The following is a 23,567-nucleotide window of genomic DNA, read 5'->3' as shown; positions in this document are numbered from 1 at the left end:
CATGCACTATTAGTGCTGGAATTATTCCAGGGCCCACCAGAGTTGAGCCCCAATAGTTCAAGGAAGTGGCCAGGACTAACTGCAACAGGAAGTCAGACTACATGAAAGTAGCCCAAATTCCAAAACTGCACAGTGCAGAAGTAATCTGGAAGGACTGATTTGTACTTTTTGGATGCAATCATTTGTAATAGATCATGTTTTCCAAATAACGTTAGTAATGCTGTCCAGGCCAAATTTCAATCTGTGGAATGAACTGCTTCCGATATTGCTGGCAGGTTTATAAATTCTGTAGTTGTATGCAATTTGAATTGTAAATCTGGGAGATTTCTGAGGAATTTATATAATGCAGACAACTGTCAAAGTCAGGGTCCCAGGAAAATGGACCAATGGTCTATTCTCTGGAGATAAATTCCACAGGCCTGATTTCTGCAGTCCTTGTACACCTCTACCTTCCTTTGATCAATAGGTGTTATATAAGTATAAGCATTACAGGATGGGAACATTTGTTCCAATGGAGAACATTAAGATGACCAAGACACAGAGAGCCTCTTATTGCACATCCATCTGAACTTGGCTTCCAATTGACTTTGAACATTAGCAAGGCAGAGGAAGATGGAATGTAACAGTTTCTGAAAACTAGTAGTTTCAAGAACCACCATATAATTAACATGCCAAGCTATTTTCATTATATCCTGGCAGTATAAGTTCCATTCTTATGATCAATAACACACTTACCTCCCCAGTGCTCATCACAAACTGTGAATAAGATTGTTTTGTTAGCTAATCCTGGGAACACACTGCTGCATTCCATAACAACAGCCTGAGGAATCATTATAACGCAGGATACAATCCAGATAACGATAATGCTATTCCTTGCCCTCTTGGCTGTGCTTTTAAACATCAAAGGGTGACAAATTGCATACCAGCGATCCAAAGCGATGCAGCTAAGTGTTAGTACAGACACAGAGACTGACACAGTCTAAGGAAACAAGGAAACATTGTGTAAACTTTTCTGATTTTTAACTTTGAATACAATTTATATTTTCAACACGATCAGAAATCTATTTAGAGTTGATATTCCATGATCAAGGGCTGTTAAATAGTGATTCTTCCAAGAAAAACAAATTCCTTTTTATATCACTTGTCACAAAATTCACATAGGTCTGAGTCTGCTAGCCTAACTCATTCTCAGAAAAAAAAGCAATGAGGAGTCCTTGTGGCACCTTAGAGACTAACAAATTTATTAGGGCATAAGCTTTCGTGGGCTGAAACCCACTTCATCAGATGCATGGAAAATACAGTAGAGAGGTATAAATACACATCAGATGAAAAGATGGGAGTTGCCTTACCAAGTGGGGGGTCAATGCTAACGAGCCAATCTATGCGTAATCCCACTTGAATCAACAGGACAACTCACAGACCACTCAGTTTGAATAAGTGTGGCAGAATCAGGCCTCATAAGAATAAACTCATCCATTTTAGACTTTGTAAGCATTATTTATAAAAGTGTATATTTTTACAATATGAAAATAAAGCTTTAAACCCACTAACTACATCTTGCTTTGTAGGAGACATTATCTCGTTTGATGTGCTACAAACATATATCATCATTGTGTCTTCCCAATTTTCACAAAGGCAAGGGGAAATCACAGTCACATTAAAAAAAAAATCCGCTTGCAGTTGATAAAAATAGGATCACTGGATTTTTCCACTGGCTACAAACAATAAACTCATTGTTCATTTTCTTCCATTCAATACACTGGGTGACAGTTTCATGTCCTTTCTGCATTCAGTGGGGTCTTCCGAACCAGGTACAGGCCAACAGTTAACGTACCAACAAAAATCTCCTGTAGCAGTGTTGTGCCTCTGAAATAAATTGGGCCATTCTGATTCAATGCACTGGAGCAGAGGGCAACACATATCCACGGATCAATTCATGGAATTATTATACCCAACCAATACTATGGCCCATGCTGCTCCCTTTGAAATTTGTGTGCACTGGGGGCCTTGATTCTGACCTCAGTTACACCACTGTAAACCCAGATTTCAACTGAGGTACTTTGGATTTACACCAGTGAAAAGGTCCAAAGATTTACCATACTGGAATGCCCCACTGGCCCATCTAGTCTGATAAGGAAAGGAAGGCACAGTTGTTAATCACTTCACTGGAAAGGGCTTCAGAACTGATTTAACTTAATAATTACGAATGGCAATAACTGAGGCTTAACTGGGAGAGTATGAACAATTTCTGCTGCTTGTGGGGATCTTTGGTTATTTCTACATAGCACTTAGTAAGGCATATGGAATTCTGAACTCCACTTTCTAACTACAGAGGGCCCGATGCTCTGTCACCCGGCACCTTGGGTAGTCATTATGTCCAAGCAAAGTGGGCACAAAATATCACTGTTCTGATATTTTAATGCTTTATGTCCACTTTATTGATGTAAATGACTACACAAGGTGAAGAGTATCACAGAATCTGTCCCGTGTGTTTATTGCCTAAAAAAAAAAAAAGAGAAAATACTGAGAATAATACTTATTCAGCTAAGAATTTTACTTAATGTTATGTAGTTGGGCATTTGGAAGTGGAGAAGCACTTAAATCACAATGTCTACCCCTTCCATTAGGAAGTTCCAATTAAGCAGATTCTACCGTACTGTTCCTTTTTGACAACAGCAGTGGTATGGAGAACAATACCTGTAAATAGGGGATCACCTTGCAGAGGGTCTGCCCAAAGAACCAAGTTTCTGTGATATCCACTACTAACGTGGCTGGAAGACAAGTGATTGTGACAAGAACATCAGCCAGGGAGAGGTTTACTATGAAGTAGTTGGTGACTGTCCGCATGTGATGGTTCTTCCACACTGCAATACAAACTGAATTTACAAAGAAGGGTTAGTACATTTGAAATAACATGTGGAAGGAACACTTCAATGGGACAACACTTTATAGGAGCAACTAGTAATTGGAGGATGCAGAAACATTTTCTGAAGAAGGTTTTAAATATGTAGTATAATGTAAATATGTAGGGACAGTTAATTTTCTTTTACAGTGAACAGCCTGGAAGCATGGAGAAACAGCTAGAAACAAGGAGGAGACAAAGTCATGTGACTAATCAATTCTCCACAGACTACAGTTTAGGCATTGTTGGTTTGATACGTAGACCAGTCTATTTTATTACAGGTACAACAGCATGCAGTAAATTTTATACAGTATAAGGCTCGTATAAATTAATTTGTTTTTCCTATTGATCCAAGCTGTAAAGCTTTATAAACCAGGCAAATCACTACATCTGAGTGCAGTAAATCAATAAGTCAGTAAGCTAGCAAAGTAAAAACTGAGGTTGTGGAAACCAACTTGAGAAAAAATAGCTTTGTGTAATAACCTAGGACATAAAACCTTAAGAGACTAGGTTTCTGAATATTTTGACTTCTCAAGTGTTAGAAAGATTTCCATTCCCTCTTTTAAAACTTACTCCTACAATGCCCCAATCTACCATCTCAACAATTTTACCGCAACAGCAAATTTATTAATCCTTTGTACACAGAATGTCCTTCTGTCCTGAGCAGAGATGGGTCATGTCTTCAAATCTCGGGCTGGATCCAAACTTTCCTTAATTTCAGGGATTTGGTGTTTGGTCCAATTTAGATATATTAGCTAGATGAGAAGTGCAGATCTGAATCTGAACTCTCCCAATAATCAAAGCAGGGTTTCAGAGTTTTAGTCTGGAGACAGCTCTGGTCCTGAGCTCACTAAAACACAGCGTTCAGACCTCAGGTTTAAGGAGAACACAGTCTTGAGTGAGAGTATTTCTTACTTCGGTGAGTTAAGTTACAAAAATAACTGTTTTTAACCCTACTATTTTTACTTGATGCATAATACCAATGTAGTTGTGGGATCTGTAGCTGGTAACCATGAAGATTATGGCAGAGGAGATTCAGCAGGTTACAGAGATGCACACTATGCTCTCTCATGAGCCTTATTCACACTAGAGAAATGATGCAAATTTATAAGATTGTTGCTGACACCACTTCAGATTAACTGGTGTTAACACCGAAGCTCAAGGTATTCCAGGTCAGCGGTTCCCAATCAAGGGTCTGGGGTCCCCCGGGGGGGGGCCGCAAGCAGGTTTCAGAGGGTCCTCCAAGTATGGCCAGCATTAGACTCGCTGCAGCCCAGGGCAGAAAGCTGAAGTCCCACCACATGAGGCCCTGAGCTCTGCCACCCGGGGCTGAAGCCAAAGCCTGAGCAACATAGCTTCACAGGGGGCCCTGTGGCATGTGATCCCAGGCAATTGCTCTGCTTGCTACCCACTAATGCTGGCCCTGCCTTTTGTTGTGGCAGAAAATCAGTTGTTGTGGCATAGGTGGGCCATGGAGTTTTTATAGCATGTTGCGGGGGGCCCAGAAAGAAACAGGTTGTGAACTCCTGCTCCAGACTATATGATTTTTACTTTTGTTATTTCCCTTAAACAAAAATAAAAGTAACCCAGCAGAAATGGTATGAATTAGGTAATGCTATCTGTCCTTACTGCAATGTATAGCTAGCTGTACAGCTGAGAGAGTATATCTTTGTTACCCCTCCCAGCTGGGGAGTGGGGTGGGGAAAGCAGTGGCTTCTGTCCCCAAGGATTCTGGCGTTGAAAGAGAATGGATCTTACTCTATAGCAACCTCAAAGTACAAGACAGGCAAAGTGGCCATCTGGCCTCCCTGAAAACCCTGGACAAGGAATCTCTAGGGAGTGGCACATAGCACCAAGCTAAATAGTATGAAGATGAAAGGTATATGGGCCCTGTAGATGAATGAAGATTTGGAAGGGTCATGTTTCAGAAGACGAGGGTACCAGCTATGCAATAAGAATCTGTCCAACTCCACCCAACTTGTTTGGACTTTGGCTGATGATGATCAGGGATCCTAGAAATCCATTTGCCATTGAAAATCGTGGAATTTGCATTTTTACAGAGAATCTTTCATTTTTACATTTATTAACTATTAACTAAATTTTACTGAAATTTACACTTATTCAATGCATGTAACCTCCTCCTCTTGAGGTTGTTTTTGAATGTCCTTTACATTTACAGTGGAGCCCCATTTATCCAGTTGAATTGGGATCAGGGTCAGATCAGACAGTCAAAAATTGGGATAATCCAGAGAACTGGCAAAAAGCTTTTTATTCCTTATGTTAAGATTGCGGGGCAAGGGGGCTCAGGCAGTCAGACCCAGCAGCCTGGGGCTGACTACTTGAGCCCCAGCCACTGTGAGTACCCAGGCAGCAGGTGGTTTGGTCAATACTGAAAGCAGGATTATGGAGGCTCGGCTAAATGGGGTTCTACTGTTTATCAATAAAACATTGTGTTCAATTTATACCGATATATACTGTGTCTAGGGAAACTAAAGTTAAGCATTTCATTTTAATCACAGAAAAAACACAGATTTTTATGGGGTTTTTAATCAGAGAATTTTGGTTTTTTTGTCATGCAAAACAAGGATCCCTGATGATGACTGAAACAATAAAAGGATCCCTGAACAAACCATGATTTAATGTTTGATACAAGCCTTTCACACAGCCCTAGACACATGGTAGTGCAAAAGAGTTGAGAGAGACACAGAAAGTGGAGAAGGAAGAGAGTTTAAGATGGGGAAAAAGACGAGAGGAGAAGAGATTCAAAAAGGAGAGAAAAAAGGTAGGGAAAGGAATAAGTAAGAGAGAGAAGTTCCCTTTGAAACCACAATCCTATCCAAACTGTAAACATCTCACTGCAATAATACTCTACTTGAATCTCCTCTGCAATTCTGCCCCCATTTTCGTTTTGATTTTACAACAAGAAACAAGATAAAAAAGGAACTCAATCCTTCCTCAAAGTGACTGCTATTCTTATCTTTGCCACATAGTGTCAGTAAAAGCTTGGAAACTAAAATGAGTTACCATGCTGTGCCCTGTTTAGAAGATGCGTTGCAGCTCTAACAAATGAATCCATCTGTAAGACTGTTTCTCAGAGAGTTGATTGCATTGAGTTTGAAGTTTGGTGAGAAGATACAATTGTGGTTTCTGGCCATTGTTCACACAGAATGCAGAAAACTTCACTCTCTTCAAGGGGAGCACAATGAAGGGAAATAGATTACTGTGGAAGAATGCAACTTTTGCCAGAAAATATTTATGAGTACAGAGAAAATGGCTTACAGGGAAATTAAATTAAATTAAAAGGCATGTTTAAATAAAGGTATCCAAAAATACCTTGGGGGCAGTAAGAACAAGATTGTTATATCTGGAGCTGGTGCCAGAGTCAGATATTACAAAAGCTCATTTTACAAAATTTGAGCATCTCATCCAAAGCGATATAAAAAGAAATACTGTGTGCTAATTAAACAGCCAAATGGCACACAGACATTTGCAGATTCACTGATTCCAAGGCCAGAAGGTACCACTGTAATCATCTAGTATGACCTGCTGTATAACACACGCCAGAGAACTTCCCCAAAATAATTCCTAGAGCAGATCTTTTACAAAAATATCCAACCTTGATTTGAAAACAGTCAATGATGGAGAATCCACCACAACCCATGGTAAATTGTTCTAATGGTTAATTACGTTGTCTGTTAAAAATGTATGCCTTATTTTCAGCCTAAATTTGTGCAGCTTCTACTTCCAGTCATTGGATCACGTTATACCTTTCTCTGTCAGCCTGACAAGCCCATTATTAAATATTTGTTCCCTCTGTAGGTACTTATGGACTCATCAAGTCACTTCTTAATCTTCTCTTTGTTACACAAAATAGATTGAGCTCCTGGAGTCTATCACAGTAAAATATGTTTTTTAATCTTTTAATCATTCCCATGACTCTTCTCTAAACCATCTCCAATTTATCAACACCCGTGTTGAACTGTAGAACACTAGAACTGGACACAGTATCCCAGTAGCTATCACACCAGTGCCAAATACAGCGGTAAATAGATCTCTCTAGTCCTACTTGAGATTCCCCTGTTTTTGCATTCCAAGATCACATTTGCTCTGTTGGCCACAGCATCACACTGAGAGTTCATGTTCAATTGATTATCCACCACAACCCCTAAATCTTTTTCAGAGTTGCTGCTTCCCAGGTATAGTCCCCCAACCTGTATGTGTGGCCTATATTCTTTGAAGTCCGGTGGCACCTTAAAGATTAACTGATTTATTTGGGCATAAGCTTTCATGGGTAAAAAACCCCCCACTACTTCAGATGCATGGAGTGAAAATTACAGATACAGGCATAAATATATATTGGCACATGAAGAGAAGGGAGTTACCTTACCAGTGGAGAACCAGTGTTGAAGGCCAATTCAGTCAGGGTGGATGTGGTCCACTCCCAATAACTGATGAGGAGGTCAATTCCAAGAGAGGGAAAATTGCTTTTGTAATAAGCTAGCTACTCCCAGTCCCTATTCAAGCCCAAATTGATGGTGTTAAGTTTGAAAATGAATTGTAGCTCTGCAGTTTCTCTTTGAAGTCTGTTTTTGAAGTTTTTTTTGTTGAAGAATAGCTACTTTTAAATCTGTTATTGAATGTCCAGGGAGTGTGCTCCTACTGGCTTTTGTATGTTACTGTTCCTGATGTCTGGTTTGGGTCCATTTATCCTTTTACGTAGAGACTGTCCAGTTTGGTCAACGTACAAAAGACCCGGTAATAATTGGGGCCCCATTGTTCTAGATATTATCCAAACATCGAGTAAAAAACCAGATCCTACACTCAAGAGCTTACAATCTAAATAGACAAGACAGATGTCTGGTGGGAGAAACACAAAACTATTAAACTAGTTTACAGATAGTTTCTTTGTGATTCAGTTCCCTAAGTCACTTAAAAAAATTCCACAGGAAGTATGTGACAGAACCAAACACCTGGATTCAGATCTTCTCAGTCCCAGTGTCTCAACCAGCCCCTCTCTATTTGGGCACATCGTATCAGTGTTTATTAACAAAGCTTTAAAGACACAGTGAAATGAACCGTACAAATTTTGCCTCAAAGCTGCATGTCATCTGAGTGGACATTAGCAAGGAGGTGGACTTGAACATAAGAATGGCCATACTGGGTCAGACCAATGGTCCGTCCAGCCCAGTAACCTGTCTTCTGACAGTGGCCAATGCCAGGTGCTTCAGAGGGAATGAACAGAACAGTTGCCCATTCCCAGCTTCTGGCAAAAGCAGGCTAAGAACACTATCCCTGCCTACCCTGGCTAATAGCCATTAATGGACCGATCCTCCATGAATTTATCTAGTTCTTTTTTGAACCCTGTTATAGACTTGGCTTTCACAACATCCTCTGGCAAAGTGTTCCACAGGTTGACTGTGTGTTGTATGAAGAAATACTTCCTTTTCTTTGTTTTAAGCCTGCTGTCTATTAATTTCATTTGTGGCCCCTAGTTCTTGTGTTATGAGAAGGAGTCAATAACACTTCCTTATTTACTTTCTCCACACCAGTGATGATTTTATAGGCCTCTATCTTATTTCCCCTTAATCATCTCTTTTCTAAGCTGAAAAGTCCCAGTCTTATTAATCTCTCCTCAGATGGAAGCTGTTCAAGACGCCTAATAATTTTTGTTGTCCTTTTTTGTACCTTTTCTAATTCCAATATATTTTTTTTTTGAGATGGGGTGATGAGATCTGCACAAAGTAGTCAAGATGTGGGCGTACCATGGATTTATATAGAGGCAACATGATATTTTCTGTCTTATTATCTATCCCTTTCTTAATTATTCCAAACATTCAGATAACTTAATAGCTCCATTCTGTATATCTTATAAAAGTTAATTAGATATCTTCTATATATCTCATAACCAAGTGAGTTTCTACATTTGATGAGGCCACATACATTTCTAAATACGTCATGATGGTTTTTTGTGACGTACATGTGACGTTGCACTCCATATGCTTTATGAATATATGCTTATGAATGTGAATATGATGTAAATGGAATATCCTTTATGCAAAAGGTATCTTGTAAGGTATCATTACAAAGCTTATAATCTACTGAGTGTGTTCATCCTATTTGTTTGCATGTATTATTTCTATGTCTGGAGTTAGAAGAATAAGCTATAAACTTATATTACTGATGTAAACATATTAAGTGGAAGCCATTAAGGGTGCTTCTGAATCAATGACCTGTAAATGGCTCTGTTTACTTGCAAACCTTCCTGTGTGTGTGTGCGCCAAACCAGGAAGAATGGAAGAAGGAAGATGCAGAAAAGGACTTAGGGGTTACAGTGGACTAGAAGCGGGATATGACTGAACAGTGTGCCCTTGTTACCAAGAAGGATAACAGCATTTTGGGATGTATAAGTAGGGGCATTGCCAGCAGATCGAGCGACGTGATCTTTCTCCTCTATTCAATACTGGTGAGGCCTCATCTGGAGTACTGTGTCCAGTTTTGGGTCCCCCCCTACAAGGAGGATGTGGAAAAATTGGAGAGAGTCCAGCGGAGGGCAACAAAAATGATTAGGGGGCTGGAGCACATGACTTATGAGGAGAGGCTGAGGGAACTGGGATTGTTTAGTCTGTGGAAGAGAAGAATGAGGGGGGATTTGATAGCTGCTTTCAACTACCTGAAAGGGGGTTCCAAAGAGAATGGATCTAGACCAGGGGTCGGCAACCTTTTAGAAGTGGTGTGCCGAGTCTTCATTTATTCACTTGAATTTAAGGTTTCGCGTGCCAATAATACATTTTAACGTTTTTTAGAAGGTCTCTCTCTATAAGTCTATATATTATATAACTAAACTACTGTCTTTGAAAACCTTGTTTACATACATGTTTAAGAAGCTTCATTTAAAATTAAATTAAAATGCTGATCTTACGCCTCCGGCCCACTCAGCCTACTGCCAGCCTGGGGTTCCATTCACCTAGGCCGGCAGCAGGCTGAGCGGGGCCTGCGGCTGGGACTCCAGACTGGCAGTGGGCTGAGCGACTCAGCCCACTGCTGCTCAGCCCTGTTGGTCTGGGGTGCTGTCCGCCAGCTCCTGCCAGCCAGGGACCCAGCTGCTGGGCCCGCTCAGCCCGCTGCCGGTCTGGAGTCCCGGCCCTGTCCACATAGAGTAGATACCTACCTTCTCCCTGGTTCTAGCTTTTCTCTTCCTCTCTCTGTACAGAGATGAGGGTGGGAGTGCGCTGAGAACAGGGCTGGGGGTGAAGGAGCAGGCTGGGGGTTGGGGTGCAGGGTCTGGCCAGGAGCTAGAATGAGGGAGGGGGCTCAGAGTTGGGGCAGGAGGTTTGAGTGTGGAGCGCTTACCTGGGCAGCTCCCATTTGGTGTGAGGGGTGCAGGTGGGAATGGGGTGTGTGTGTGTCCCAGACCTCCTGTTTGGTGCTCAGGGTGGGAGTGGGTATGTGGTGGGTGCAAGAGTCAGGATATAGGCTGTGTAGGGGCTGGGGGTGTGTGGGGAAGGTGCAGGAGCCAGGGCAGGGGGCTGGGTATGTGTGGGGAGTGTCAGAGTCAGGGCTGGGGTGTGTGGGGGGTTCAGGGGTGAGGGCAGAGGGCTGGGGTGTGTGAGCGGCTCACGGCAGGGAGCTGGAGGGGATATATCCCGATTCAACCCCCTTCCCCAAGGTCCCCAAAGCAAAGAGCACACTGCAATTCCGCTTTTACCTCTCCCCCTCCATAGCAAGAGCCGTCAGCTGATCAGCCGCAGGGAGGGAGAGAAAGAGGGGCAGGAATCCAGCACGCTCGGGGAAGAGGCAGGGGGAGGGGGAAGCTTATCTACTCTTCAAGGAGAGAGCGGTGGGCAGAAAAGAGCTGGCCGGGCAGGATTTTTAGTGCACGCTGCTGTCTGCCTGGGTCCGGCAGACAGCAGCATGCCATTAAAAATTGGCACGCATGCCATAGGTTGCTGACCCCTGATCTAGACTGTTCTCAGTGGTAGCAGATGACAGAACAAGGAGTAATGGTCTCAAGTTGCAGTGGGGGAGGTTTAGGTTGGATATTAGGAAAAACTTTTACACTAGGAGGGTGGTGAAACACTGGAATGCGTTACCTAGGGAAGTGGTGAAATCTCCTTCCTTAGAGGTTTTTAAGGTGAGGCTTGACAAAGCCCTGGCCGGGATGATTTAGTTGGGGATTGGTCCTGCTTTGAGCAGGGGGTTGGACTAGATAACCTTATGAGGTCCCATCCAACCCTGATATTCTATGATTAATTCTATGAATGGAGGCTGGGGTCTCACAGGACATGTGACCATGTCACCTGACACTGGAATCCATCCTTGTACTTTTCCATTCAGAGGGAGTGGTGGGTGCCAAGCACAGACAAAGGACTCCCACCTTGTGCAAAAGCTATAAAAAGGGGGTGGAGCAGGACAAAGGGGCTGCCAGTCATGAGAAAACCCCTGCTTACCACCTGAGATGTCTGCTAGAACTAACAAGGACTGTACCAGGGAAAGGATTGGCCCCAGACTAGGAAGGAGTCCAGTCTGTGAAAAAAGCTTACTGGAACATCTCTGAGGGTGAGATATTACCTGTAATTACTTTTTTAATGTATTAGGCTTAGACTTGCATATTTTTGCTTTATTTTACTTTGGAGACTTACTTTGTTCTGTCTGTTATTACTTGAAACCACTTAAATACTACTTTTTATACTTAATAAAGTCACTTTTGTTTGTTAATAAACCCACAATAAGTGATTCATATCTGGGGGAGCAAACAGCTGTGCATCTCTCTCTCTCTCTCTCTCTCTCTCTCTATGTGTTATAGAGGGTGGACAATTTACAAATTTACCCTGTGTAAGCTTTATACAGAGTAAAACAGATTTATTTGGGGTTTGGATCTCACTGGGAACTGACTGACTGGGTGCTGGAGACAGGTAACCTGCTGAACTGTTTTCAGTTTAGTTTGCAGCTTTAGGGGCATGGACCAGACCCTAGGTCTGTGTTGCAGCAGGTTAGTGTGTCTGGCTCAACAAGACAGGGTTCTGAAAGTCTCAAGCTGGCAGGGAAAATGGGCTCAGAGGTAATTTCAGCACCTCAGTTGACAGTCCCAAGGGGGGTTTCTGTGACTGAACATGTCACAGTACATTTTTATTGATTTTCAAAAAGAAAGACAATGAAAAGTACAAAAAAGGTAAATATCTTACAGCCTGTACATGTCTCCAAATATTGCATGTTTCACAGGCTCTGACAGAATTATGCAATTACACAATTTCACAACTTGTCAAAGTTGAAAAACCAGCCACTACAAAAACAGACAGTGCTTTATAGAGATAACATTTTAGAGTGGGGGGTAACAGTAATAAAAAAGGAGAAGAAATACATGAATAGGCAGAGGAAGGAAAGAGGGAACTTGGGGCAAGGGAAGACGATGAAGGGGTAGGTGTAACTGAGGTCCAGCATTTTATGAATCTAAAGATTTTTTTATCCAACAAAAGGCCAAAAACCAAAACCAGGGTCTGCTCTTTCTTGAGCTTGTAATGCTATTAGTATTTCATAACCCATTTCAACTTCTCTCATTTTGTTGATGGGGTATCAGTGAACAATTTTCCTTCCTAAAATAATGGAATAAAAGAAGTTGAAAATGGGTTATGAAGTATCAGTAGCATGATAAGGTCAGTAAAGAGCAGTTTTACTCTATGTTTATTTCAGGAAAGACATCAGTGATTTTTACTAATGATATGAAAAAAAGGAGGAGGAGCATGTTAATTAAATAGGCAGAGGACAGTAAATTGGGAGGTTTTGCAAACAGCACTGGGGACAAAAGAGAACACAAAGAGACCTCTACTAAGGAGAAAAAGGATATGCGCTTCTGGGGCTGTCAATCTGGCAACTTTTATGAGTAATGAGCACTCAACTTTTAAACTAAACTTATCTAAAAATAGGAGAGCAAAATAAAATGAGATACAACTCAGAAAAGTAATAAAAACAGAGATGCAAAAGAAATAAGATAGCTGAAAAACAATAACGCTGAAATCCACAATAGACAGGATATGATAACCTTGTAATATGACATGCTGGCAAAAAAGGTTGATGCAATTTTGGGCTACATATACAAAAGCATCACATCAACCACCATGGAGGTGATCACTCTTTTATATGGGCACATCCTGCTCTGGGGTTTTCAACACTAGAAAAATGTCAACAAATTGGAACAAATTCATAGAAGAGTGACAAAAGAAGTAAGTAGCTAGATTATGCTCCCTTTGCACCATACAGAACATTAAAACATATTTTAATATAGGTATTCCCATGAATTCTCAGTCAAGTCCAGATCTGAAGGAACCACTGCCTGCTTCTGGTGCTTGATACCATTCCATTAATCCTATAAGAAACTAAGACTGAATTAAAATGAACGAAGGAAAATTTAGGGATCTACTCTTGATTGCCAAGCTAACTGAAATTTATTAGTGTGGAATAGTCCCCGATGTTACACACTGGAATTCCCACTTGCATTCAAAAATATACATGCGGGAACAATCCTGCATTGGTAGTCATGGGGAAGACAACTACTTCACTGTTTTCCATCAACTAATGTGTATAAATCTCTAACTTTTAAAGAAATCCATGATTTGAGATGTTGCTAGCTGCTCTGATGTTCTCTTATCGATCATATCTAGGTTCTTATATAGTGCCTCAGGAGTATGGTACGTGAGAGCTTAGAGACAAAAAACAAATTCTAGAGGGTGGAAGTCCTCCTCTGTTAATTAGAAATTAGAGTAGTGGGATAATGATCTTTCTGCATAAAACTTGTTTGTTAAATTGGTCAATTGGATAATCTTTGGCCATGAGCAAGCTAGGGGGGCTGAATATATCAGGGGATTGGCTATGCAATATGGAGCCTGCCAAAGATTCATAGGATGGTCAGGTTTGTAGGAACTGAAAGTTGTTACCATTTCACTGTTGTTCAGAGACTTCCATGAAATGAGTTGGTGCACTCAGATGTTGAATTTCAGCTTTCAAACAAGTTCTCAAATACGGTGAAGGCAATCTTAAGATAAAGAAATAGTATGGAAACAATCTTGTACTAATACAACGATTATCCTTGGATTTAGCAAAGGTAGGAAGGTTAATGGCAGATTAGTAATGGCACGTGAAACCTGCTGTAGAATGAAAACTGGCTAAATTAAATCTACTCAGTTCCTTATGGCTAAGACTACGTTTTAGTCATGGGTGTTTTTAGTAAATGTCATGGACAGGACATGGGCAGTAAACAAAAATTCACGGGCCAAGACCTGTCCATGGCATTTACTATATATTCCTAACTGAAACTGGGGTGGGGGGGCTGCAGCACATGGCCCGGCACCCTTGCTGGTGCTTGCGGGGTGAGGCTTGGCAGGGCTGACAGGGACTCCCTACTTGACTGTGTGTCCCTGAAGGTCCCGGGTGGTGGAAGGGCCAGGGGGCTGCGCGCGCTGCTCCCACCACAAATGCCAGCTGCTCAGCTTCCATTGGCCAGGAACTGCAGCCAATGGGAGTTGTGAGGGCAGGCAGTGTGCAGAGCCCCTGACCCCTCCGCCTAGGAGCTGCAGGGCCATGCCAATGGGAGCTGGCGAGGCCCCCACCCCAAGGTAAGGGGAGGCCCCCACCACACACTGCTCAATCCCCCGCTCCTAGCCCCCTCCCACACACCCAAACTGCTGCTGCTGGCCCATGGGCTGCCTGGCTCCAGAAGCCCCTAAGCCAGCATTGGCTGCTGCAGAAGTCATGGAGTTCACAGAAAGTCATGGACTCTGACTTCCGTAACCTACGTGACAGACTCGCAGCCTTACTTATGTCCAGAAGAAGATAAACAACAAAAAGAGGAATACAGGAATAAAGAGGAAATGGTTTTAAAAAAAATCAATCAGCCAGAAAGGATAAAAAGAGCATATATCAATAGACAGATATTGGAAGCAGAAATGGCAACTATGATAAGGAGATGTAAGCTCTTTATCAAACTACTAAATGACTTGGAGATTTTAGCTGCAATGGGGAAAGTCCAATAAAGATAACAAGGGAAAACCCTTAACTTAGCAGAGGAAAAGATGGACAGAACATTTCCATGGTATCCTTAACAGAACCCCCCCTCCTTCAGGAATAATATTTGACTTTGACAAGGGAGAGAAGATGAAAGTGGATTAATTGAAAGTAGCCATTATAAGATTAAAGAAAAATACATAACCAGGTGAAGATCAAATCACAGAAGAACTGCTTAATGTAAGTGGAGAAGTCAACATCAAAATCCTGCTATGCCTCTTCGAATTTGGCAGGAGAGAAGGAACACACCCCAGAAGAATGAAGAGAGGGATTATAATCAAACTCCCCAAAGGAAGTGATAAGAGTGATTGTAATAAGTAGCATGGGATTTTGCTGCTTTCAATTCCAGGGAAAGCTTTCTGTGTAATCACCCACCTAAATAGAAATAGAGTGGTCATATAGATAACAGAGGAAAACCAGATGGTTTTTGCCCAAATCAATATTGTGTAAACCAGAACTTCAACCTGTGCAATATTGTAAAGCAAAGTAACATATGGTAACCGTCAGTAGTCCTGAATTCTGTGAATTTCCAAAAGGTGTTTGATAATGCAGCTAGAGAATCACTGTGGCAGATAACACAAGTCTGTGGAGTCCCCAGTAAAATCATTCAAGTTATAAAAAAAAATGGCATCAGAACACTCAATGTGCAGTTCAGATAAACTAAGAGCTAATCAATTGGCTTAATGTTTACACTTGTGTCAGGGAAGCTAGTATCTTCTCCCCATTTTGTTATGTGACAGACCATAAGCATGGCATCAGGTATTGAACAGATAGATGGTGAGCTTGGAGACTGATTTGCAGACAATATCTGTCGTATAAATAAATCAGTTGAAGACAGGCAGAAAAACAGATGTTTTTGCAAATTCTGACAAGCAAACTGGTCTTATCAATAAATCAAAGCTGGAAGTTATGAAAATTAATTTACCTGCCGCTGATTGTATCTACTTGGAAGGTAAAGCTTTGAAAATGATTATTAATTTCACTTATCTCAGGTCATTCATGATACTGATGATTATGTTTGACGTAAAGTCCAGAATAGAAAAAGTAAGTGCTGTATTTAAAAAAAAAAAAACTCAATATTTATGGACATTCAACGTGATTAGCAAAAACACCAAACTTAAGATCTTTGGAAGCAATGTCCTCAGTATCTTCCTATATAGAGTAGTGTCCTAGGAAAATAGTAAGTCTATGGTATGCAAACTGAATCGCTTTCAATGCAGGTGTCTGCCTAGAATAATCAAAGTAAAATGGACTGATAAAAATAAGTAATTAAGAAGTCATAGAAAAGGCACAACTACCTACAACAATACAAGTAGTATGGAAGAAGAGATGGACATACCTGGGACACCTTTTAAGAATACCCAATAATAGGCTACCTAAACAAGGGTTTCTTTGGTGATTCCAGGGATGGAATCAGTGATGGAGAGGCTGACCTAGAGGCACACTCCATAGCATAATAATAAATAAATAATAATAATAAATGTAGTGGCATTATTTCATATCAATAAAAAAAACCAGGAAAACCGAGCCCAAGGTAGGGATGATTGGTACCATTTGACTTCTGCGCCTGAGGCCTTGGGAAGAATGATGGAGGACAACTCAGTTGTTCAGTTTCTCATTTCCACATCACATACACAAAAACAATTACAACCAGTACTAACTGACAGTTATTGGTCATCTCTGCAGAGCTGACAAGTACCAAGTGGACACAGATAGCATTACATTTAATGTATTTAGATTTAAATAATAAAAAGATGCCGGTGCAAGAGCCCAATGCATCTTGATGCACAATTTGATGTTAGACCCGGAGGGATCTTTAAATAGAACGTCACAGTACACATCACAATGTAACACACACACTCAAGCCCTACATGCTTAAAACACTGCGAGGTTTTATCTGCACAACTCATAATAAAGTCAAGGGGAATTCTGGGGCTGAAATGCTGTGCACCTTTGAAACCGTATCCTTCAATACACATCTATGTAGAGGCATAGGAGGCGGATAATGGGGCAATACTCAAATGTGTATTTAAGTGCAGACAGAAGGACCATACAAAGGAAGGTACACTTCTCCATACAAGCTGAGTGCTACTGCAGATATATCCATGCACAAAGCTTTGCATAAAGTATTTCAAGCTATGAATCACAAACCACATCACTGTTCATCATCATGACTACTGCTCTGACAATGAAGATTAAACAAAACCACGCTCCCAGAATTAGATTGAAAACCCTGACCGTGCCCCTCCTTGGGAAGCAGCACCCAGAAGGCTATTCCAGATCTGAGAAGCATAGAAAATGAAGGGGTGTAAACGAACAGCTAACTACTACCCAACAAAAAAGTCTTGTTTCACTTGATTTCAAAAAGTGGTATAGGCGGTAAGAACTGTACAAGGATCTAGAACCAAGGTATATTTTGAAAAGCTGATGAGTCTGGATAGAGAGGGGAGTTTCTGTTCAGTTCCTGTTGAACAAGGATCCACACCACAAAGCCACCAGCAAATAATTGTTTCAGCAATCTCAGCAGAGGGGCCGAATGACTGAAGAGACATGGAGAATTAGCTACCTTGTTCCCAGCAGAAGTGGTTCCTCCAGAACAAGGTACAAGGTTCTGGAGCTGGTATGGGGGAGCTTACAGTGCCTGTGTCAATGCTGTATCTGTTCAAGGGGTAAATGGAGGATTTGATTACTAGAATTGTTACTCCAACACTTCTCACTAGTACTAAACTAATTCAGAAAGGACAGGTTCTGTTTACATAATCCCCCCTAAATTTCAGAAGTATAACTAATTAAATGTGAGCAGCAAAAAACAAATCTAGCTGAAAATTTGGTATTTGCCTTCTGGGTAACCTATCAAGTAGATGAAGCTAAGGACACATGCAGTGCATTTTCCCCTGTCACAGTAAGATCCCTTTTGAAGTTCACTTCCAGCTGAACACCAAACACACACCTATGTTGTACAGGAACTGCTGCATAGATAGCCTGCAAGTAAGTGCTCACTATTTGTCAGTAAGAAATATTTCATCTTCAGCAGTGTTAAGGGGAGGAGAAAGAGGGTCTGTCAGAGAAGTCCCACATTGCTAAAGAGTGGGTTACATATATGTAACCCAAACTATGAGAAGAGTCAAAATCTAATTGTAGCCCATAGACTTGTAATCTTTAGGAATGTGATCTTTCCCACTTGTTCAGGATTCAATTTTCTTCTTTTGACACTGACCATATTTCCAGCAGAACTAATGACTTTCAGAATGACATTAGAGGATGACTAGCCAAATTGTTTACCATCCTACTCCTATAAAAAGGAATCCTGTTATGATATAGTCATTTTCTTTTGCAAGAACCGTTCACTGCAGTAGTTGAATGCATGCTTGTCTCTTCTGACATTTCACTTTCAGTTTAATAACACTAGCAACCACTGTCAAAGTCACAAAATCCGCTTGCTTATTTGGGTAGACAGGTGGACCTATACCATCTTCAAATGGTGTTATTTACAAATGTGGGAAGTGACATGTTTATTTACAGTGATTTTCATAAACTGACATTTTTGTGATATGATCTCACACCAAACACCCAATAAAAAGGCAGGACTGTACATTAACCTACCTTCTGGACCACGGCTTAAAGTAGTGTCCCAGAAAAAAAATACAGCTATAGGCAGTGTCTAATTGCTGTGGAAGAACTGGTATTTTCCATACACAAATATTTTATTTTGCAGGTACACGAGCAGGCAGATTATACCTCACCTATTATTATGCCTTCTGCAGCACTAAAAAATGTGCTGAAATTCACAAATGTTTTAATAGGTTTCAGGTGTAAACATATGAAAATACAGTCGGTGTGTTTACAATTCTGTTTTTCTGCACCCTACTTTCAGATAGGACACATCTGTTGCAGAAGTAATACACCAAAAAGTTAACTAATGTACAGCTTGTGACACTGGAAAACCAGCTAACCTGTGTATGACCCATGACAACAAGAGGCATTACAATTGTATCAGGACAATTCACTTGTATGTGAATATCAAAGATATACTAGACCAGCGATCACTAACCCATTCATTTTAGTAATAGAAATCAAGGGTAGATGCTAAATGTGTTTGTATTTGTATCCTGTTAGAAATTTACCAGTGTAACCAAATTAGCTTTTAGATGCTAAATCCTTTTCAGGTCTTAATTGCCTTACATTAGGTATGCAACTATGTTCTGTTAACCTTAAGGTCAAAGATGTGAGATACTGCAGGAAACTAATAATATTATCTATGTCTTCAGTTTATCTTTCCCTGTTATCATTAATGACTGGCTGTTGCCTTCTGAGTATGAACTAGATTACCTGTGTATGCATAAAAACAATGAGGAGTCCAGTGGCACCTTAAAGACTAACAGATTTATTTGGGCATGAAAAAAACCCCACTTCTTCAGATGCATGGAGTGAAAATTACAGATACAGGTGTAAATATACTGGCAATGCCCCTCTGCCATGTACCCTTCTGCAATGCACAGTGCATGTACTCTGAACACCCTTCTGCCATGTACACTGGCCAAACTGGGCAGTCTCTATGTAAAAGGATAAATTGACACAAATCAGACATCAGGAATGGTAACATACAAAAGCCAGTAGGAGAACACTTCAATCTCCCTGGACATTCAATAACAGATTTAAAAGTAGCCATTCTTCGAAGACAAACTGCAGAGCTACAATGCATTTGCAAACTTAACAACATTAATTTGGGCTTGAATAGGGACTGGGAGTCGCTGGCTCACTACAAAAGCAATTTTCCCTTTCTTGGTATTGACACCTCCTCCTCAATTATTGGGAGTGGACCCATCCACCCTGACTGAATTGGCCTTGTCAGCTCTGGTTCTCCACTTGTAAGGTAACTCCCTTCTCTTCATGTGCCAGTATATTTATGTCTGTATCTGTAATATTCACTCCATGTGTAACTTTAGCACCCTCGTGGCCAAGATGGAGTCTGCTCTGCAGGCAGCTCTGGCCAAGAGACTGCGCGCGCAGGAATGCAGCAGGAAAAATTCCCTCCTCCCCAGGGGCACCTGTTCCAAACCCCCCAGAGTGAACACACACATCCACAGGAAAAGTAAAATGGATATAATAAAGGGAGATATTTATTTACAGAGGGATGAGAGGAGAAAACAAGGGGAAGTATAGGGGGAGCAGTAGAAAAAGGTTGCATCCAAACCAAGGCCCCGTGGCAGCACAGTCTGAAAGGGCAGACACCAAGCAATGTGTCTGAGCACAGAGTTCCAGTTCAGTGCTGAGTCTTGGGTGCTCCTGGTCGTCTTCAGCGCCAGTGAACTTTGCCCAACAAACCCCTCCGGTGCCCTCTTCTGCCGCTCTCTGCAAAGCCACACAGAGCAACAATCTCCCCACTTAACTAACTAGGAGCCTCCCTCCCTATTCCCAGTGCAGAGTCACAAGCCCCAGTACTCACAGCCCCATGCAACTCTGGGAGGCAGTTATACTGGGTCCAGCTCCAGCCTGTCCTTCTTGGGTGATTCCTCCCTGGCACAGTGCTCCTCCTGGCTCCTGTCCTGCGGTGTCCCTGACTGGCTGCCCTGTCCTTCCCAGACTTCAGGCAGGTTCTCTGGGTTTCACTTTCTGTCCAGGGCTTCCCGGCTGCAGCCCTTCTTTCTCCGGGCTCCCCAGCCACACACCCCAGTTTCCCTCCTTTCTCTCACTGCTCCCCCTCCCCACAAGGAAAAAAGACTTTAAGGGCCATACTCTCTAAACCCCAAGGGATTACACATGCATCTGAAGAAGTGTGGGGGGTTACCCACGAAAGCTTATGCTGAAATAAATCTGTTAGTCCAGTGGTTCTCAAACTTTTGTACTGATGACCCCTTTCACATAGCAAGCCTCGAGTGTGACCCCACTTAGAAATTAAAAGCACTTTTTAATATATTTAACACCATTATAAATGCTGGAGCCAAAGCCAAGTTTAGGGTGGAGGCTGACAACTTGCAACCCCCCATGTAATAACTTTGCGATCGCCTGAGGGGTCCCAACCCCCAGTTTGAGAACCCGTGTTAGTCTTTAAGGTGCCACCAGACTCCTCGCTGTTTTTGTGGATATAGACTAAACATGGCTACCCCTCGGATACTGTATGCATAGGAAATTTAATGTTAACTTCAAAGTGGTGGGTCAGTGGGTGCTCAACGTAGAAGAATCCTCACTCACATGCTATGCTCAAAACAGTTGACCACCTGCTTCAGCTATAAAAGTGAAACCTAAGGTCTGATCTTGCATCTCTAGTCTGCTGAAGTCTAAAAAGGGAAAGATTCAAACTGTAGGACTAGAATCTCCATGTAGTTACCCTGGAAAATGCAAGGAAAGACTAACAGACTCTACATCTAAGCTGCATTTGAATTCTAACCTTTTGGGAGGATTCCAGAGAGACTTTTGTAAGCCAGCAGACACATCCATCACTGCTACAAATCTGCTACAAGGACCTTGCAAGCATTTGTAATGTATATAATATTTTAATCATTCAATAATGCTCTTCTTTTCTTAATAAATCTTTAGTTAATTTACTGTCAGGATTGGCTGACCACGTGATATTTGGGTAAGATCTGAAGTACATATTGACCGGGGGGGTTAAGTGTCTGATCCTTTGGGATCACTAGAACCTCACATACGATGAATTGGGTTTTCAGTAACTTCTCACTATATTAGATCAATTTGTCTGGATGAGAACCAAGGGCTGGAATACCTAAATGGAGCTCTGTTTGGCTTCTTGTTAATCAGTGTGCTGCTATAAAAACTCTCTTGTTACTGGCTTGTTACTGACCCTAATTATAGAATAAACCACTTGTTTGGGGGGGATTGTCTGCCCTGAGGGGGCTCTCTCAGTATGGTCCATTCCAAGCACCTGGTCACATAGCCCTTACTTTTCAAATTGGACTTTTGATGTGTGATGGATACTGCATCTGCCATTGGATAAAAGAACATTTAGTTCCATCTCCCACACATACCAAAAAGCAATTCATCCCAAATGCAAAACCCTGATGGTGACATCACATTCTTTTGCATCAACAGTTTTGACACACCTTAATGTTAATGGATTCATTTGGAAAGTGATTCAGCTTTGACATTGTTGAAGTCACTATTGAGGTTTTGAGTGAAAGTCCTAACTCACTCATTCACTCTCAGTGTCTCACACACACACCCCATTCCTCCTGGTGTCCTTCCCAAGTATCACTAACACCTGGTAAGCCTAATGAGACTCATCCATTTGCTGCAGGAAGAAGGGTTTAGGGTGAAATGGCATTGGGGAAAGTTGACTGGGGGGCATAAATATAGGGACTCCCCATTCAGGAGACTGAGCCCTTCTCTGCATCCGACAGCCAGGGCCAGCGGTGAACAACAATGACAACTTCTGCTAAAAGTATTCCCAAGTATTGTCAACATTTAATACCGTGACCCAGTTTTGTTCTCTACCACTGTAAGATGCAACAATTATTACAAAGTGCCCTGAATCTTCTCCTCTACTGGAAATCTTGTCTGACCATACTACCACTGTATGACTGTGTCCCTTTGTAATGCCTACACCACATATTGAGGGTTTATGAGTCTGCTCCTTTAGCTCAAATACTAGAAAATCATGCTTTAAATGAAGACCCAAGTTTCATTCTCCTGCAGATAACCACCTAACTCACCAGACTGAATCATCATAGAAATAAGCCTACATTCCCTAGTACAATGCAGGATAGGCATCTGATAGGGTAGAATTGCCCTACTGGTTTTGTTATGCTTTCCTTGGCAACTTATAGAATTCAAGGGTCCTAACGGATTGTATTAAAATTGTTCTCCAGCCTCTAAAAGGCAGCAGGTGATAAACAGTAACTGCCTGGAGGTGAAAATAAGAAGTTAATACGCAACATGTTAGCTTCACATTCTAGGAGTTCTGTGCTTTAGTAGATTCAATCATTTAAATGTCATAACCAGATTTGCATTCCAACATAATGACTTGATGGCAGTTTTGAAGGATTTAGTATTTTCAGTACTGTGGAATGTCTTTATCTTCCTTCCTTATTAGGATTAGCGATGAATGGTAACGCAGACTATGTCCTGTTCTGATGTTAAAGAGGAGAAGTCCAAGAACTGTGGCACAGGTGAGCAAGGAACCCAGTAGAAGTCAATCACAGTTCAAGTCTCTGACTCTACACTTGATTGGTAACTAACCATGAGGATTATTCAATCCACTTTAGTGCTAATCTCTGAGGGATACATTGTGCCTTCTACTTGTACAAGTGTTGCTGAGGTAGGTACAATGAACCACTTTGCACTCTTGAGAACTTTAATCCCTGAACTCCAGGGATAGCAGGGAGAGCTCTCTCATGATACCCTAGGGGATGCATACAAGCCTGAATGGGTGGAGGGAAGTGGGACCAAAGCTTTGATCTTCCTGCTCCTCCATGCTAGCCCAGCAACACCAGCTAGGCACAGGTAGAGGGGGCTCACTATAACATCCTAATGGATGGTTCCTTTCAGATGACACCCTAAAGCACTGGGGGATTTTGGAGCTCCCCCTAGAATTGAGAGTTTCTGCCCATCGAGGTTTCAGTAAAATCAATTTAAAAACCATGCAAGTCTGTAA

General features: G+C 41.6%; 1 protein-coding gene across 2 annotated transcripts in view; it reads right to left on the bottom strand.

The window, feature by feature from the left end:
* HCRTR2 (hypocretin receptor 2) overlaps positions 1 to 23,567 on the bottom strand; it is a 62,460-nt gene that overhangs the window by 26,905 nt on the left and 11,988 nt on the right. For both annotated transcript variants that reach the window (XR_012667579.1, XM_048845263.2), the window contains 2 exons: positions 2,698 to 2,876; positions 736 to 979 (listed from right to left, as the gene is read on the bottom strand). Coding sequence is in view for 1 of the 2 variants with exons in the window: in XM_048845263.2 (XP_048701220.2) it covers positions 736 to 979; positions 2,698 to 2,876 (423 nt within the window). In the remaining variant the exon portion in view is untranslated. The remainder of the gene's footprint in view (positions 1 to 735; positions 980 to 2,697; positions 2,877 to 23,567) is intronic.

The sequence above is a fragment of the Caretta caretta genome, chromosome 3 (genome assembly GCF_965140235.1).
Source record: "Caretta caretta isolate rCarCar2 chromosome 3, rCarCar1.hap1, whole genome shotgun sequence".
NCBI lineage: Eukaryota > Metazoa > Chordata > Testudines > Cheloniidae > Caretta > Caretta caretta.
This window is presented reverse-complemented; position numbering and strand designations above follow the sequence as displayed.